The following is an 18,485-nucleotide window of genomic DNA, read 5'->3' on the forward strand; positions in this document are numbered from 1 at the left end:
GACACAGACACGGTTACAATAGATAAATATGCAGCTCTAGTTAAGCCAACCCTTGGATCACATTGACTTTGTTCAGACAATATTCCTGAAACAAACGCTTCAGAAATAAAATATCTGGCTCACATCAACAAAAAACTACTCCTGTACCTGCCCTGTCACTACCACTCTATCTGTCCATTTCTTTGCCCCGTCACCTCTGCTGTCCCTCTCATTTCCTTTTTATCTTCCTTTTTATATCATCATTTGAATTACCTACATGAAAGAGCATATAAGCAGGAGTTATAAGCAAATTAAAAATCCAATCATCTCCTGTCATAGCATGGGCTGTAAAGTAATCTTAATCTACATTCTGTCTCTTCCACTTCAACCCCTTGTGTCCGTCTCCATAGTGATAAACTGTGGGGATCCAGGTGTGCCAGCCAACGGCCTTCGCTACGGAGAAGACTTTACGATTGGTCAGAATGTCTCCTTCCAGTGCCAACCAGGATACCGAATGGAGGAGGATGGATCACCTGTGAGGACGTGCACCCAAAATGGGACGTGGAGTGGAAATATGCCTATGTGTACAGGTAAATAGATTATGAAACCAGTTAACCCCGCTTAAGCCTTAAACTGCACTTTTGTAATGTAACCATTAAAAAATTAATTACATGTAGACATTATTGAGGAGTACATTTTTATGTTGTCATTAATTATTTTACTGCACATCATTCTGCAACTGGACAGGTCAGAGCAGGGGACCAAATAGGCAGATATAAAATATAGAGAGTATTCTAATTGTAAAAATATGTAATATATGTAATATAATGAAAGACTGACACAGCAGATTCTGGTTCTGTGAGGAAAATCAAGAAATACAGACAAATCAGATGACACGAGTCACATGGGACTTCGGAATGAAACAGCAGCGTCACCTTCTCGCCTCACACCTCCTCTCTCTCTCTCTCTCTCTCTCTCTCTCTCTCTCTCTCTCTCTCTCTCTCTCTCTCCCTCCCTCTCCCTCTGTTGCAGCGGTGACCTGCCCAGCTCCCCCTGTCATCAGTAATGGTGTATTGCAGGGCAGTGACTTTGAATGGGGCAGCAGCGTGAGCTACAGTTGCTCACCTGGATATGAGCTTTCATTCCCAGCCGTCCTGACCTGCGTGGCCAATGGCAGCTGGAGTGGCATGCTACCACAGTGCTTACGTAAGTACACACATATAACGCTACACACACGCATTTGTGCACGTGTACTACCAGGCACAAACACACACACACATATTGCCTGTTATTATTGTATACTAGTCCCATGTACTAACATGGAATTATGGTCGTGTGTGTGTGTCTGTGTGCAGCCAAGTTTTGTGGTGACCCTGGTACTCCAGTCGGCGGTTTCAGAGAGGGGCGAAGTTTCATCTACCAATCAGAAGTGTCCTTCAGCTGCGCTCCCCCTCTCATTCTGGTCGGAACAGCGACCAGACTTTGTGAAAGCGATGGCACATGGAGTGGCACGCAGCCACGCTGTATTGGTAAGTTTGATGATTTACATTCACTCAAAATATTATCCATACTTTACTTTAAATTTGGCCATGCAGCTTCTTTCAGTCCACTCGAAAATCTGATCTCTATATATTATGTTTCTGAAGGAAAGGCCTATAAAATTGTTCAAACTCTGCATATTTTTTGTTATGTGTACTTTTTGGAATGTTGGTCAACAGAAATCAGTTTCAGGTTCCCCCTAATTTATCATATTCATGTAAACTCTCAGTTTTAACCGCAATAGCATATGCTAAATGTCAACTTTGGGTCTCTCCAGAGCTGATTATCATCAGAAACTTTGATCGTGTCAGAGCAACACCTGAAACAAACTTTTGGTTTTTGTTACCTTTCTTTGAAGTTTCTTCTTGCCTCAACACCATCAGCCACACACAAACTTTGCGTCAAAAAAATAGCCTTTAATTGCCAAAAAATTTGATTGATCTGATGAGAGGGATTGGGATTCCGATCCTTGAATGTCAGCTGTTCTTACACTTTTCACTACTTGGAGCTATGGATGCAGCCTGGGTGTGAAACCCACCCACGGGACGTTCAGTCAACCAACCCAAAAAATGCAAGACAAAAACTTGGCACCATACTTCTGAATAAATTCACAAGTTAAGAAAGTTCCCCAGGATTATGGTGTTCAGCAAAGTCTCCAAACTGTACCAAAGTGTTTAACCTCCACCAAACGTTGATCTAAGATTTTACTGATTACATTTTAATAGTTCCTGACTATATCCTAAATCATTTATCCCCACATGAGCTGGAGCATAGCCTGGTGTCCTCCGGCAGGGATATCTCACCAACTTCAAAGTCTGGGTTAAAATTAAAAGGTGCTGATGTTCCGCCCACTAGGGCCCCCAGATTTTTAAATGATATTTCTCCGGAGATAAAATAAATATTTTCTTTTAAATAAAAAATGTAAGATTACAGACTTGTGTGTCATGTTTTCCCATTGCGGTACAGATTTTCTTTTGATTAATATTATTTTTGTTTTATGTCTTTACTTTCCTGAGTGAATATCTGCGTGGGCTGCTAACTTATGAAACACATTTTTTGGTTTATGCCAGCCTGAAAGTTTATTATGATTTGTTTATGGCTCAGTGGGGAGCCTGGACTGGAGACTGATATTCCCCTGCCTAATGATCATGGCAATTAATGACCCATCATTATGGAGATAGTCACATTTCAATTTAGTCATGGGTTTGCTGTGCAGAGCAACTATGGTTCTGTCAATTTAAAGCTACAAAGACTTATTGGAATAATAATCAATTGTGACTGGAAGCTCATCTGAGACGATCTCGTAAATGAAAAAGGCGCCTTAGGATAAGCCTTCAAGGATTCTATTGATGTTTCCAAACTGGCAACTCTACCTTATGAAACTGCTGCTGTTTTCACCGTCAGATAAAATTTATTTCTTTTGCCCTGTATTTTAAAACATGCAACTATTATTCAAACTTAAAAAAACAATACTGCAAGTGAATATCGCGGACCTGCATGTCATTAGCTTTTGCTTCAACTGTAATTGTTGGTGGACCTGGAGAATTCAGTAAGTTGGTTTTACAGTTGAATAACAATACTAATGAAATGTAAATATTAAGTAATGAATTGACAATTCATGCAGGCATTTATGTACATTCATGAGTGAAGGCCACGTGCATGGAAATAGCTTTGTGTGGGAAAGAATTACTCATGGGTGGACATGTGACTGGAAAGTCGCATTATCCATTAAACAATAGCATAACAGCGAGATTGGCAGCCATATTCAGTTAATAATGGGGGCTATCTAATATCTTATATATGGTCATTTCACTACTGAATATTCATCTTAAATCTAGGCTGCACAGTTACTCATTCATCAGAAAACCTGAAATATACTGTACTGTACTACCACAATTTGCAAGTAATGCTCAGTAAACGATTCCTTTCTTTTTTCAGACCGTTCCATATATAAACATAATGCGCATACACTAATAAACTGAATTCTCTGGGGGAACAGTTATATACAGTACTTTATCTGTGACACATTTAGTTCAAATTCTCACAGTTTACCTTCAGTGAGGTATGTAGTGTGGTCTAAAAAGGAGGGATCTTACATTGGAAATTACAGAGAAAGCGCTTGTACACCAGTACAAGCTGTAACTTACTGTATTTAGTAAAAGGCTTCTAGAAACTGACATCCGCATCCAACTTCAAACAAGCTGCTGCTATCAGGGGATGAAGAAGAAAATGAGAAGGGATATTCAGCACGATTTACAAATGATCCCACGGGGTCAATTCACCAACACATGATGTTTAGAGCACCACTTCACACGACTGATTCTGAGCAGGTGCTTAAACATCAAGTATGGTGATGACTTGTAATAAATGAGAGCTGTTGTAATGTGAACATTCACTTGACTTTTGTTCCTTCATAGCACTTGATCAGGCATGCGTACAGTACTTTGCAGCTGCTATAAAGTTGAATGTTCCCTGAGAAATAGATAATATAAAAATTTAAGGCTTGCTCAGAAGTGTTGATTGATGTAGACTTGATGTAGAAGAAGTCACCACAAAAGTATGAAATTCATGATTGAAAAATCATCACTGAAACCTACACAAGCATCCTCACAAACATAAGGTGACTTTCAATGTTGTTTTAATTTTTTTCTGCGATGAAGGAAAGTGGGATTGTGTTTGCATACACTTGGATGATTTATTAGTGTGCAGTTGCAGCTGTATGTTAGCCTGTGACGTGTATTACTATGTGACTGAAACAGAATGGGTTTTGAGCTGAACCAGCCTGCTCTTTAAATAAGATAGACGAGGGAGGAGGGATGGGGGGGTGCGGCTGTGGGCGGGAGAGATACAGTGACATGGAAAAGATAGAAAGACAGAAAAAGAAAGCATTGAGAGAAAGGGGGTAGTTAGAGAGGTACAGGGGGAGAGAGAGAGAGTGAGAAGGGGCGAGGCGGAGGGAGAGAGGGGGGAGAAGTGGAGAGTGAATCTGTCATTTCGGAAGCTGTATTGAATCGAGCTCTGCGTCAGGATGTGCTCTACATGCTGATGTTCCTGCCACACACCACACGCACACACACGCACACACACACACACACACACACACACACACACACACACACAAGCACATTCTCTCCCAAAGCTGGCCAGGCTTCGTTTTCCGATAAAGCAATACTGCCCCCTGCAGCCCTACTGGGATACATACCCTGCTGTTACCATGACAACAGAGGAGAGGAGAGTTGAGCAAAGACCTAAAATGCTACTGCTAATTTGTCTTTGTTTTGTGTCACAAGGTTTTGTGTGTTATTACCTACATACCTGTGCTGCGCTTTTCAGAGCCGACCAAAACCAGCTGTGATAACCCCGGAACTCCACGCTATGGCTCCTTAAACCGGACCTATGGTTTCAAGGTAGAATATCCACACTGATTTCCTTATCCCTGCAGCTACCTCCCTACCCAAGTAGGTAACTTACTATCCAATGTGGAAGCTGTCGTTGTGGCTGCTTTGTCATTAATGAGGTAAAAGGCAACTTTACAATCAATTGCAAGGGGAGAGAAAGAAAAAGAAAGGAAAGGAAAGGAGGGCAGAGAAAATACCAAATAGAAATCTTTAAAGATTGTTGGTGTGACAAAACATTTATGTCAGATTTATGGATTTTCACTGTTATTTTTGTATGATTTTATGTGAAATATTTAAGAGATAGCAGATCTCTGCCCTATGTACTTTTCTTCACTTACTTTAGTCTAAAAGTGAGACTTAAAATTATACTATGGTCTTATTTCCATAGTTTAGCCAAAGCCAGTATAAGACTGAGTTGGTCAAATCAATCACATCAAAAGCACATCTTTGCCTGGTGTGTAGGTTCATTGCCACTGCTGTGTCCAGGCAACAGGCCCACATAGAAATCATTCTGCTGCTCAGCAAGGAAACTCAGCCCACTGAAACAAAATATCTGTAATGTTAGACAGTTCCAACTTGATTTGACCAATTCAAACTGCTGAAGTCTCATATTAGCTTTGGCTGAACTTTGGAAGGCATTCGTGCACAGAGCAAGGACTGCTGGTTTTATTTCTTACAATGTAGGGAGTTCTGCACAGCTAATGTGGGCAGCAGGAATGACTGTTGAATGACTTCGTTACTGTATGTCATGTGAAAATTGTGTTAAGATAGAGCTGAAGTGCTGATATTTGTAGGAAATCCAAATGTTTACACAGAGACTAAATTACACTAATGAAATGATCTAAAATAATTTAAACTGTCTATATCTTTGTGTGTGTGTGTGTGTGTGTGTGTGTGTGTGTGCTTTTCACTTGCTCTCTCTCTCTCCACAGGTGGGGAGCATAGTGTCATTTCAGTGCCAACCGGGACATTTGATTCAGGGTTCTTCCTCTAGAACCTGCCAGCCTGATCTGACTTGGAGTGGAACACAACCTGAGTGCATACGTATGAAACATCCCATATCCTATTGACTTTTTAACTTATCATCCGTCTGTGCTCTGCCCATCAGACTCTAACTCCAGCACACCAATTCCTTTCTCCACCCTACAGCTCATGCCTGTAAACAGCCAGAGAGCCCACTCCATGTGGACGTGGTGGGCATGGATCTGCCTGGTTTTGGCTACACCTTGGTGTACAGCTGTCAGCATGGCTACTTCCTGGCAGGGGGTTCTGAACACAGAGTCTGCAAGAGTGACGGCACTTGGACAGGAAAGATGCCTATATGTCGAGGTAAAATAAAAATCCCATATCTGTATTTGAATTTCATATCTATACATCTGTGATAGGAAATACATCTACCACATTTGATTGAAGCTCTTTTCCAGAAGGATTAAGTGTGAGTGAAGAGGTACGAGTGTTGAGTGTGTCTTGCTCAAGGACACTTTGTCAGCACGCATGCCTGACCATCTGGAGTAGGGTGAGATGTCCTGGTGGGCTAGTCGCTGGTCTGGCAGTGCTGATGAAAAAAAAAAAAAGATAACACAGCATCCCATGGTGTTTCAGACTTCATTAGACTGGCCTGGCCAGGTCCTTACAGGTGAGGTTATGAATTCATCACATGTCCTGAGTCCATTTTCCTTCTCCTGCCAAGTGAAGACTGTGTTCTCTTTGATTACCAAGTGACCAGAATGTGTGTACAGTGTCAGGTTTGTGTTCCCAGGTTTGTAAAATCCCAGCTTCAATTACAAAAAATAAAAACCCAAAACAACTAAAATATTGTGACACTTCATGGTTTTGTATCTAAACGTGCTTTATGCTTTTTATGCATCTTGAGATGTAGGATGATGGTGGCCCTTTATCTGACTTTATATACTGTAAACTACCATGAGTATTCACCATTAAATAGTACTTGAACTACGATCAATATTTGCCAAACCAATTTCAGCACAATATCTTTTAAGTAGTGTTCTGAAGCTTCCAATTCTATCACACAATCTTCATCAGCAGACGGAGTTGAGATTGAAAGCACCTCCCTGACCTTGGAAACTGTTATAGATGAAACAGTTTCACCTCAAGGTCCATTTAGTAGCAGTTCAGTCGAGATCACATTCAATATTATAACAAATACCACGCTGTGCATTCCCACAGATGTACAGTGATGCAGATTTCTTTTGAGTAAAATGTAAACAAATGAAGTTGTGAGCCCACCTTTCTGCAAGGAGAAGCTGAAAACTCGGTGAAAATCATTCCACCAAGTCTGGAACCCTTTTGCCCTGAGGTAGCCTTTAAAATTGGAACACTCGCTGATCCAATTTGAGATTCAAGGACAAATACCATCTCCCTTGCTTGCCTTTACTTGTTGGCAACAATGGCTGCATCTTGAAGTGGTAATAGAAGCTGTTGTGAATGGTCAACACCAAAGTGACTTCAGGCCACTTTTAAAAGGATTTAATATGCACTACAATTATTGGTCATGAACTCTATTTGTGTTGCTCTGCCTGCAAACAACCATTAAAGAGGTTTATTTTAGGTGACCCCTTTCAACACAGTTCTCACTCATTATATGCATGTGTGGCTAATAGTGACCAGCACTGCATACTAAAATGGTAACAAAAAGTGCATCTATCACTGCGAAAAACTAGTTTCTCAGGATATAAGCTGAACATTTAAGTTAAAACAAGAGGCAAACCAAAACATTTGGATGTCCTTTACCTTGACCCTACTGATCTTCTCGCGTGTCTTATTATCTTTCACTGTTTGTCTTGTGTGTGTAGCTGGAGAGAAGAAGAAGCCCGTGAAGCCAGCAACAGGAACCCCCAGCCCCAAACTAAATGGTCAGTTATGTTATATGTATTATATTATTATATTTGTCCCAGGCCAGTACACACAAAGACTACCGGTATATTCTTTTCATACATCTTGTATCTATGAGTACAATACTTTGTCTATCCTTGATTTTTCTTGTTTTCTCTGTTTTAGTCCGATTTAGTTTGTTTTTGTCTACTGTAGTTTAATGAATTCTCTTCTGCTCCCTTGCACTCTGCTCTGCTATGTTCCCCAGTCTTGCTTTCTTGTTTTCCTGTCGATATCATTGTACCGCACTGCTTTCCATTGTAAATAATTTATTTTTCCTCACTACACATACAAAGGTAAATTAACCGCTGTGATGTTCTGCATTTCTCATGTGCTGTCTTTTGTTCAGTTCTCGATTCTGAACTTCTCTGTTGTGAATCCTCACCCTCTTTGCCTCACATTGTGCAGGAAAGACTTCCTATAGCTACTGTATGCATATGCTCTTGCATCTATCAAACAGGAAGCAGCCCTGAAATCTTCTGCTACCCATGGATATGAGGTTATAACTGTTGGCAGAAACATACAGGGTCTATATATTTACATTATAAAATTCCATGCTTATTTGATTTAACTATATTGGAGAACACGTTCGATCTCGCTGATGGCCCTTTGAGACTAAAGCATGTCTTAGGGAGAAAAGAAAACAACAAAAAAGCAAGAAGTTGTTTCTGCTTTGTACATGCACATTAGTTAGTGAAAGAGTAAAGTCTAACAGCCAAATGTTAGTTTCATCTATGAAAAGACATGACTGTCTTAGTATAATTACTACAAATGCTATGCGTGTGATGTCACAGTAACCAGAAGTCACCGTGGTTAAAACCACTGTGTTCTGTGCTCATTTATTCTGTTCCTTTCTATCTTGTTCTATTCGGGTCTGATCTAACAATTCCTGTTCTGTTGTGTTTTGTCCTATTTTGTTCTGTCCTATTCTCTTCTGACCTGTTCTGTTCTGTGGAATTCTGTTCTGTTCGGTTCTATCCCTGACTGACTTAATCTGTTCTGTTCTATAGTTCCAGATGATGTCTTTGCTCCTAACTACATATGGAAAGGTTCCTATAATTACCGTGGGAGGAAGCAGCCGATGACACTGAGCATCACCAGCTTCAACTCCACAACAGGGAGAGTCAATGTTTCCCTTAGCAACGGGAACATGAACCTTCTCCTTTCAGGCATGTGTAGTGGATAATTATAGCTTATACTGTATAACCGTATGACTTTAAGTGAAATGTCATGGTCTTACTAAATGTCATGATTTTTCTACTGTACATCATGAATCACTAAGACCGGGCATAGTTAAGACTTGGCTCGAGTTTGGTTTCGTTCAGCCAAATCAGCTAAGGCTGGGTACCATTTCAAAATTTACTAGTACTTAAGTGGTACCAACGCAAGTAAAGTACTTCATTTGACCTTTTTTCCCCACAGGCATTTCATTTTTCTTTAGGTCTGGGACCAAGGTTCAAATGCAAGTACTGTTTTACTGGAGTAGTTTTTCAGTTCTTGGTTAAGGTTATTTTGGTCAATACCTTGAAGTACTGATACCCAGTCCATGACTCAGCTCCACTCAGGTCAACTTTATTTGTATAGCATCTTTTAATACAAACATGCAGTTCTTGCATAGAAAAACTGAAAGATATAGAAAAAGTGAGAAATACAAAATAAGAAAACAAAATAAGGGACTAAATCTGTAACAATAAGACATTAAAATGGTAAAGGTCAATAAAAAATAATATGTGTAGTCTGTGTGTAGCTGGCTTGTATTTGGGATTTATGTTGACCGCGCCCTGGCTATTATCAAAGGCCCAGCTTTAATGGAACAGGCATTCTCAGTAATACGAATCTCCTGCCGTCAACACATTTACTTTGCCTCTTTGAACCATTTGTGCTGTTATCTAATGGTGTCTGGATTTCACAACTTTTCTCGAGCTAAAATGCTGCTTTATAAGGTTGTTGCTGTACATACTCCCCCACCCCAACTCACACATTTTCACATGCAGACCTCCCGTGGTCATACAACAGCACTGGCAGGGGGTTAAGACCCTATTAAAACACAAATCCTGTGGAAGCTAGAATTGGTTTCTGGAGTAGCAGAGAGCACAAACACCCTATCACAAAACCATGCAGCTATCAGACTTTTAACATGCATCTGTTGGCTTAAAGGAGCAACTTTAGATCATTAACAGCGAAAATGTCAAGTTTTCCTTACAGATGCAGTGCATTTAAAGGACCACCAAGCTTGAGTCAAGACATGTTTAGTCCAGCTTAGGATAAAGGCTGGAGGCGTAAGAAGACAGTTAGCCTGTCTACGCCTAAAGCTGTCATATTGACACAATAGATCTTTTTTGTTTAATCGCACATAACCATAAAAGTAAAAATGAGGATTTGTGATATTAGGGGGAGTAACAGTACATATTTAAACTATTTCTCAACTTGACACATGCTGTCAACATTCTGAGTTCCAGATTCTTCTTTCCTATTTTAAAAGAAGCTGTCTGACTGTTTTATCTTTGCCATTTCCAATTTGACACGACAGCTCTAATGATATGTGTTCTGATGTATGTAAACCAGTCATTGTTTCTCTGTCTGTAGGAGTGTATAAGGCTTCTGAGGCCAGGCTGTTACTGCGGATGTATCAGGTGAACTATGTGAACCAGGGAAATCAGCTCAAAGATTCAGCCATCTCTCCAGCCAAAATCATAGATGACTCCTGGACCATGGATGGATTTGTAAGTGTTACTGGATATGGAGCAGCCAACCCAATTAGATTCAGTTGAGCTAGATTAATTTAGAAGGGTTAACACAAAATGTCACACAATAAATGCTTTTCATCCTGGTTAATCAAAAATGCAAGACAAATGGTTTTGGTGCACTAACCTCTTTTTGTAAAGCCATTTCATTAAAGTGCCCATAATTTCAAAAGACAAATACAGGTCAGAGTGAGACATTTCACTGCTCTGTACTTGGCATAATGTTTAAGCAGAGTTAACAGTGCATTTCTTATCTTATTTGTTCAGATAAGTTGTTTGAAAAGACCAAATGCTAAAATACTAATGTCTGTGTTCATCTGCTCACAGGTGATCTGCACAGTAAAAACCATACTCATAACCAAAAATATGACTGCATCCTTCCTTTTCTGCCCTCTTTTTCTCCACAGGTTTCAGCAGAGCCTGATGGTTCTAGTTATGTATTCCAGGGTTTCATTCAGGGAAAAGACTACGGGCAGTTTGGACTGCAAAGACTGGGTAAATCACCCTCTCTCTTTTTCTTTTCTTTTCTTTCTTTTTTTTTTTTTGGAACAGCACCAAATGTGTAAGTGAGTTTGGATTATAAATGATAATTGGAAAAATCAGATGAACTTCTTGCAAGAACCTCCCTCACTAATGGAGAATGCGATCAGTGAGCTTCTCTTTGCTGGCAGCAGTGACCTTATTGCTCATACAGAGTCAGCCTTGCAGTGCAAATTACCAGCATCCCTGCTACAGATACCACACATACTGTAGAGTACTACTACAACTACTAACAATAAAAAAATACAGCTTTATTTCAAGCATGAAACAACAATTGGAAAAGGTTCTTTGGACAACAGATAATCGCAAATACTCAAAATTCTTTTTATCATGACATGCAGTCTAATTGTGTGGACAATAATATTGCATTTCGTCATATGTTACAGGTCTGAATATGTCAGAGAGTCAGAACTCGCCACCCCCTCAGCTTGGTACCAACAGCAGTTCTGTGGCTATTGCCATTCTGGTGCCTTTCTTTGCTCTAATATTCACTGGCTTTGGCTTCTATCTCTACAAACAAAGGTATGTGCTAGAAAAAGGGACCACATTTCATTGTTTATCTGTTCCTTTGAAGCAATAGAAAATAATCTATTGTTGTCATCGCTTAATTAGTTCACCTCTGATTTTCATTGCGCTCCTACAAAATGTAGGAAAGCTTTGTTAGGATTTGAAGAAGTGGTCTGATTGACTGTAGTCCCCTCAGCTGTTGGGTTGTTGAGGTGCTGAGAGACAGTCAAGTCATTGTCTATTGCAAACTGTAAGGCGCTGCAAAGCACTTCTGTTTAGGAGGTGTTAAATTGTTCTGGTTTTTTTTCAGAGATATGACTTAAGGACAATTGACTGGTGTTCTCATTGTTAACAGATGCAAATAACTTCTCTTCTCCTGTTAATATTTTAGAAAAAAAAAAGCTTGCTGAAAGAATTAGTTTTGGATGGGCTGATTGGAATCTCACTAGGCTTCCCAAAAAAAGCACACTGCTCTATCTAATCCTTCTTAAAGCTTGTTTACTTACTATGCCTCTACTCCCAAGGCTCACTATAATTGTCCACTGGCTTCCCAGTTAAGTTAATGTGACTGGATAATTAGAATAACTTCATCACTCTAATGGTGTATTTATACTTTCTTTACTGTTGTTTTTTTCCCCCCCACAGAACCACACCAAAAACACAGTACACAGGCTGCTCAGTGCATGAAAACAACAACGGCCAAGCAGCTTTTGAGAACCCCATGTACAACACCAACGCCAAGGCCGTGGAGGGGAAGGCTGTTAGATTCGATCCTAATCTAAATACTGTGTGCACCATGGTCTGAGGATTGATTATCCTCACTTGAACCTAATGACTCAGATATCTAATGGGACCACAACTGGTACGAGACTGTGGGGAAGTAGCCGTGTGCTTCGACTCAAACCTCGAGCATTGTCAGCAGCATGGTCTTATTCATTGATTACAAAAGACCTTGAGTTCCAGTTCAGAAACCTTTTCTTCCTGAGTGGAAAAGTGGCCACTTAAAACCAAAACCCAGCTACCACAGCATTTTGTATCCACAAAGGTAATTTAAACAAATGTGAACACAAAATATCTGCTACCTTCAACAGATACAACACAACTCACAGTGAGATGTGACATCAATTGAAAGAAAAAGGATGTGACCCAGCGGAACACTGTACCAGCTGCTAACCCCAAGACTCGGCTGATTATGGATAGTTCATAACTTGATTCTAAACCAGACACAGCCATTATAATTCAACCTCTTATTTAACCTCAAATACTGTCTCTGATACAGGAGTAATGATTAAGCCATGACCTGCTTGTCTGACATCATGGCATGTCACCATAACCCAAATGCCGAATTTTGTATTTCACACAGAGCTTTGGAGAGAAGGACCCACTCTCAGCTCTGTGGCTATTAGTCCTTGCCTAGGAAGATAGAGGGAGAGAGAGAGAGAGAGAGAGCCCATTATCAGTGCCCTGGCCATGGTTATACATCATGGAGATAAACTGCACTACAAAAATGTATTGATTTCATTTGTAACACGTTGTCTCTCCAACTGTACTGAACAAATCCTCACTGTGAGGAACACAGAAGCAAAATGGCCACAGATCAGAACATGTGGCATGAAGAAACATGTCACAAAAGACACTGTGAGGCAAAGAAATGTGTTTCCAAGTATCTGAGTTCAAATCTGACAGTAAGAGACGCTGTCACCAGCAGACCTTCAGTAAACCACGCTGACTAGTTGTGAATGGGAGCCTATTTCTAAAGAGACCATGGAATACAACACCTGAGCGAACCACACAGGACAACCTCGTGTTTCCCTAACAAACAGAGGCTGGTATCACGAGTCTCTTGTTTTGTTTTGGGGTTTTTTTTCTGTTGAAATGGAATCTGAAATGGCTAATGCTAGCAGAGAGTAGCGAAAGTTACTTTGAAAAGAGGCAAAACTCTTAAGGAAGGGATAAGGGCGACCCTGGAGAAGGAGCTATAATCCTAACTGAACTGGGATTAGAGCAAAGCAAAACTAAAAGGAATCTAAAGGGGAGCCAGCACTAAGAGAACAGATGAGAGGAGACGGACTCATCGAATGGATAAACTGCTCCTTCGCATCCGGCGGATAAGAGAGAAGGCTGAGGAGACAGAGACAACCCCGAACCGAACTGGAAGTAAAGTGAGGGAGTCATCAAGAGAAAAGACAAGCTCTTAAAATCCTAACTCAAGCCAATCAGAGCCTATCTAACCTGAAATCCACTACTGAGAGGTTGGCCTTCCCTGTGCATAATGAATCAGATCAGACAAAATATGGCCTTGAGGAAAGATGTTCCTGATCCTGTGAATTTAAGTGCTTTCTGATGAGAAAGACACTGAATGGATACCGAGTACTCTGACGATGGACTTACAAGACTTTGAGAAAGAGAGAAAGCTCTGGCACTAAAGCACATTTTACCTGTCTACCCACGGAGAGATGGCGTAACACAGGGACAGATAGAAAGGTTAGAGGGAAACTGACAGGATGAGTGACAGAAAATATGGCAGGTACGCACGCTAACAAAAATCTGGAGAGACAGGAAGACGGAGCGCAGACAGATGGTATTAAGACTAACAGCTAGAGACACAAGGAGATAGACAAGTTCAAGAAAGACAGGCAGGGTCTTGAAACTGTTGCGGACCATCGTGCGCTGTCTCCACTCCACAGACGGATTTACAGGACTTACATACAGGGTTGTAGCCCTACGATTGTGGACACAGATCCACTGTAATTCTGCACTCTGCGAGTGCTTACCTTCTTTCTTTGTTATTGCTGCAGAATCTTCTGATCTGTAAATCTATTGCATATATATTCGGGAGCATTCACCACTTATATTTTTGTGCTATATATTTACCACCGGGGAGGGGCTGAAGGGAAAAGACGGATTATAGCAGAGTTTTTAAAAAAAAGAAAAAAAGAGAGAAATACCAGAATAAAAGATATTACAAATATGTGCTGTTCACAGAAGTCACAAACAGTAATTTGGTTCCTTTGAAACACAGAAATGATTTATCTTAATTTGTTGTGTAACGTGAAGTTCCCCTCACCATCACTGTTTTTCCCACTGAGGCAATCACGAGTGTCATTGGTATTGTTGTTGTCATTAGTGTCCAGATGATGCAAGGTTTGCCAGCAACAATCATGATCTTAAAAGTTAACGTTCCATCAGACATTCATTTCAAATGCAGTTAATCTAAACCAGTGGTTCTGCCACTACAAATGCATACATGTCCCCGTAATGGTCAGCGTTGTGACCACAGATAACATTTTAATGATCTGCAGGAATAACAGCACTGTTTGCTACCCTAACTGGTGATGTGAGGCCACAGAAATTTGCACATCAAAACTCTGAACTGATGTTGTTTTTGTAATTAGAGTTCAGAGATGTCAGCAAACTGTGTCTTGTTAGGGAAACACATGAACCCCAGCTTTCAAAAGAGAACACTTGTTTGATTACACGTGGCCAAACTCTGATTTAGATCTGACTCTGGTTGAGGTTAATGTTCTATTCTCTGGCTCTCACAAGGACAGTAAAAACAATGTTAGTAATAATAACAGTGATAATTGCTGGTGAGCTGTCCAACATGTCATTTGTGGATGATGGCCTACTGTATGTACAAGATTTTTGGAACATTTTATACACTTTATGGATTTAAAACTAAAGGATGAATTTGATTTAGGATGTTTTCAGTGGGTTTGTTTGTTAGTTACAAAACATGTGTTTTAATCCTGTTTGTTTATAAAACCTAAAAGATGAGATTTGTAAATCCGAAATGATCGTTGTCACAAGGTCACCTCCAGATTTTATGTCATGGAGTCTCAGTTCTGGTGTTTTACTCTGTGTTTGGTGTGTTGGGTCTGACAAATTAACGCTGAAATGTTCGGGATCACATGAATTCTGTTTTTGGGTTCTTTGAAAATTTAAGTGGCACTTTCACTGAAAACCACATCAGTTATGTTGTTTTGTGTGTATATGTTGCATTTCAAAAGCTAAAAGTTCCTTGAACGTCATTCTTTCAGAAACACTGAAGCTTTAATGTGAATTGACTATTTGGGAGAAGATCTTTAGATTTCAACTTGACAGTGAAGTGAATTCAAACACAAAACCAAGGCCACTGAGATTCAAAATCTCCCCTTGCTATTGCTTGTTTTTGTTTTATTAAAATGTAACCTTACATTGTCAGCTCAGTGTTCCTTGGCTGGTAGCTATTTTTCAGATCTCACCTATTCTGTGACATTTGGAACAGCTGGCAACCCACTGGAGACTGCTGTCGAACGTGTCATTCTTTCTGATGGTGTCGTGTGCCATCAATGAACCACTGCTGAGAAAAGAAAAGATGTCTAATTTTTGCGTGACACTGTTCTTAACAACCACATAGTCATATTGTAAGGGTGGGTGGGCCTGAAAATACGTCATATACTGCTCATATACTAATTGGTCCACACACGAATACAGGAATACATCTATCAATGAGCATGAATTACTGTTTTACAGCTTTGGTGCCCGTTTAAAAAAAAAAAAAAATATTTGTTTCTTTTGAAGAGCCTGGCTTAAAGGGTTGAGGCTGAATTCAGTTTTGGTCCCACACATGATGAATACCAGTCATTTTTAATGAGTCTGGGTGAAAGCGAGAACATCTACTTTGTTTTAATAACCCCTGCTGCCGTGACCACAGGCATCAACTGCAACCAGCTGACAGAAAACACCTTTTAAAGTCATTACTGATTTCAAAGCAACGATAGCTGCAGCTTCCTTGTTTATCAATGCTGCGACTGTCCCGCACTGCATCGCTTTAGTGACATTGTTTCTTATTAACGTTTGGACTGATTGTTGCTGCTGCTGTCATTGTTGTTGCTGTTGTTGTTGTTGTTGTTTTTTCGGTATGGATCTGATACAGTGCCTACCAAAAACCATGGGACCCTCCCTGCCATGTACACACACACGGTCACACACACACACACACACACACACACACACACACACACACACACACATACATATATACATGCAAACACACACCTGCTCCAGCCCCACCCCTTCATCAGAAGTCATTTTTTTCTAAGCTTCAGTCTATTTTGCCACAAGCTTTCCTACTGACTGACCGCAATAAGACCCATGTGATTAGAAAGACTTAAAGTGACAGTTCACACCAAAATCAAAAGCACATGTTTTTCCTGTTAGTCTGTACTGCTATTTATCGATCTAAAGTGTTCTGGTATGAGTTTTCTTGAATACAGTTTAACCAGATGGCACTTCTGCTGTGGTGCTCTTGGTACCAAAAAATACATTTGAAAAACTCATGTCTCTTTCCAGAATCATGACCTGGTAACCCAAGATAATCTGCAGACCTTGTTCCAAGCAGTTTCATATCGGAACTACACTACACAGGAGGAAGCCTGCACAGGCTGACTAATTACACTAGCTAATGCCACAACTCTTCTGAAGAAGACGCCCTCTTTCCCTCTCACACAGTTCCTACATTAAACCACTCAAGATTAGTGGTTTAACGTTAGTGACCAAGTCAAAATATAGTTCTTCGCACTATATTCTTTTGGCACCTTGACCACCGATTGCTATCTAGTTCCATCATATTGAAACAAAGGCAGGCATCTTTCTAGCTGGCAACTCACAACAAAACAGTCTAGATTTAAAAAAGCACTACAGATATGAGGAAAAATCTGTACTTTTGATTTTGGTGTGAACTGTCCCTTTAAAGCCGTTCCTGCCTGGGGACATTGGGAATATTCACCATTTGAAAAAAAAAAAGATGAAATATAGAATAAAAAAGTGTTTTGTACAGAAATATATTTTTATGATGAAATTATTTGTAAAATGTATGAATCTATTATGTAAATTTTCAATGCAATGTAAGATTAAAAAAGGCTAATTGCTTTTGTAAAAAAAAAAACCCACAAAACCCTTCCTTGGCCGTCTTTTTACTGGAAATGTGTGTCTGTGAATTCAATGTTGTAAACACTTCAACTGATTTATGCCAGGCAAACAAAACACCTGAACATATTGTTATTTATGAGGAGTACACACCAGTACAAGCTACACATTATAAATATATCAAATTTATATTGAGTCAAAGTCAGGGAGAGCCTGATAGTTAAAATACTGCAGCACTACAAGTGTATTGAAACACATATAAATACAGTCTAGCTATCTCACCTTGAGATGAACTCTTTAAACTTCTTCCATTCATTCACAGTGGAAATCTTATCACTGGGAAAGCAACATTATTTTTCCTCCTACACCTGTGATTGCTGCTCTGACTTTCTGAGACAGGAATAGGAAAGTTAAAGTTAATAGAGAGTTTTTAGGTAGAAAAGATATTACAGTGCCTGACTTTTTTTTTTCTGCATTTTTTTTTTCAAGCATTCAGTGCATGTCCATCAATGAATGGATTGTGCTTACCTGTATGGATATTGTTGTATATTTATAGACAGAACACTTTGGTCTGGAGATGGGGTCATACTGCAGCAATCAACTGCCCACAAGCCTTCAGCAACCTTGAATCATTACTTTGGAGAATAAGATTTGAAACCCATTGCAAAGCATGATGTCACGGGTGACCTGAGGAAACAACAATGGCTGCCAATATTTTTCTGACAAAACAGCTGCTGGTTTTAAATGGCTACAAAAACAATGTTTCACATTTTCTGTTCCCGATACTTAGAACTGAATTACTTTCTTACATCTCAAACAATCTTATTTTGGTCAACTTGTCTTTGGTTGCTGCTAATAATGGGCCACAGTGCTTCATAAAAAATGCACAATTTGAGATGTACTTAATGTGGGCCATTTCCAAAATACATACCACAGAGTTACAGTTGACGTGAAAAGTGATTGTGACTTACGTCCG

At 39.9% G+C, this 18,485-nt stretch overlaps 1 protein-coding gene across 1 annotated transcript in view; it reads left to right on the forward strand.

Moving 5' to 3' along the window:
• The window catches only part of csmd3b (CUB and Sushi multiple domains 3b), a 313,752-nt gene extending 296,254 nt beyond the window's left edge, over window positions 1-17,498 (forward strand). Inside the window, exons 61-72 of the mRNA XM_046418010.1 lie at window positions 390-569; window positions 1,012-1,185; window positions 1,335-1,508; window positions 4,852-4,925; window positions 5,849-5,960; window positions 6,066-6,245; window positions 7,730-7,789; window positions 8,819-8,977; window positions 10,395-10,531; window positions 10,960-11,047; window positions 11,479-11,614; window positions 12,245-17,498. Coding sequence (XP_046273966.1) covers window positions 390-569; window positions 1,012-1,185; window positions 1,335-1,508; window positions 4,852-4,925; window positions 5,849-5,960; window positions 6,066-6,245; window positions 7,730-7,789; window positions 8,819-8,977; window positions 10,395-10,531; window positions 10,960-11,047; window positions 11,479-11,614; window positions 12,245-12,404 — 1,634 coding nt within the window. The 3' untranslated portion in view covers window positions 12,405-17,498. The remainder of the gene's footprint in view (window positions 1-389; window positions 570-1,011; window positions 1,186-1,334; window positions 1,509-4,851; window positions 4,926-5,848; window positions 5,961-6,065; window positions 6,246-7,729; window positions 7,790-8,818; window positions 8,978-10,394; window positions 10,532-10,959; window positions 11,048-11,478; window positions 11,615-12,244) is intronic.
• Window positions 17,499-18,485: the final 987 nt, after the last annotated feature.

The sequence above is a fragment of the Scatophagus argus genome, chromosome 17 (assembly GCF_020382885.2).
Source record: "Scatophagus argus isolate fScaArg1 chromosome 17, fScaArg1.pri, whole genome shotgun sequence".
NCBI classification, from domain to species: Eukaryota; Metazoa; Chordata; class Actinopteri; family Scatophagidae; genus Scatophagus; species Scatophagus argus.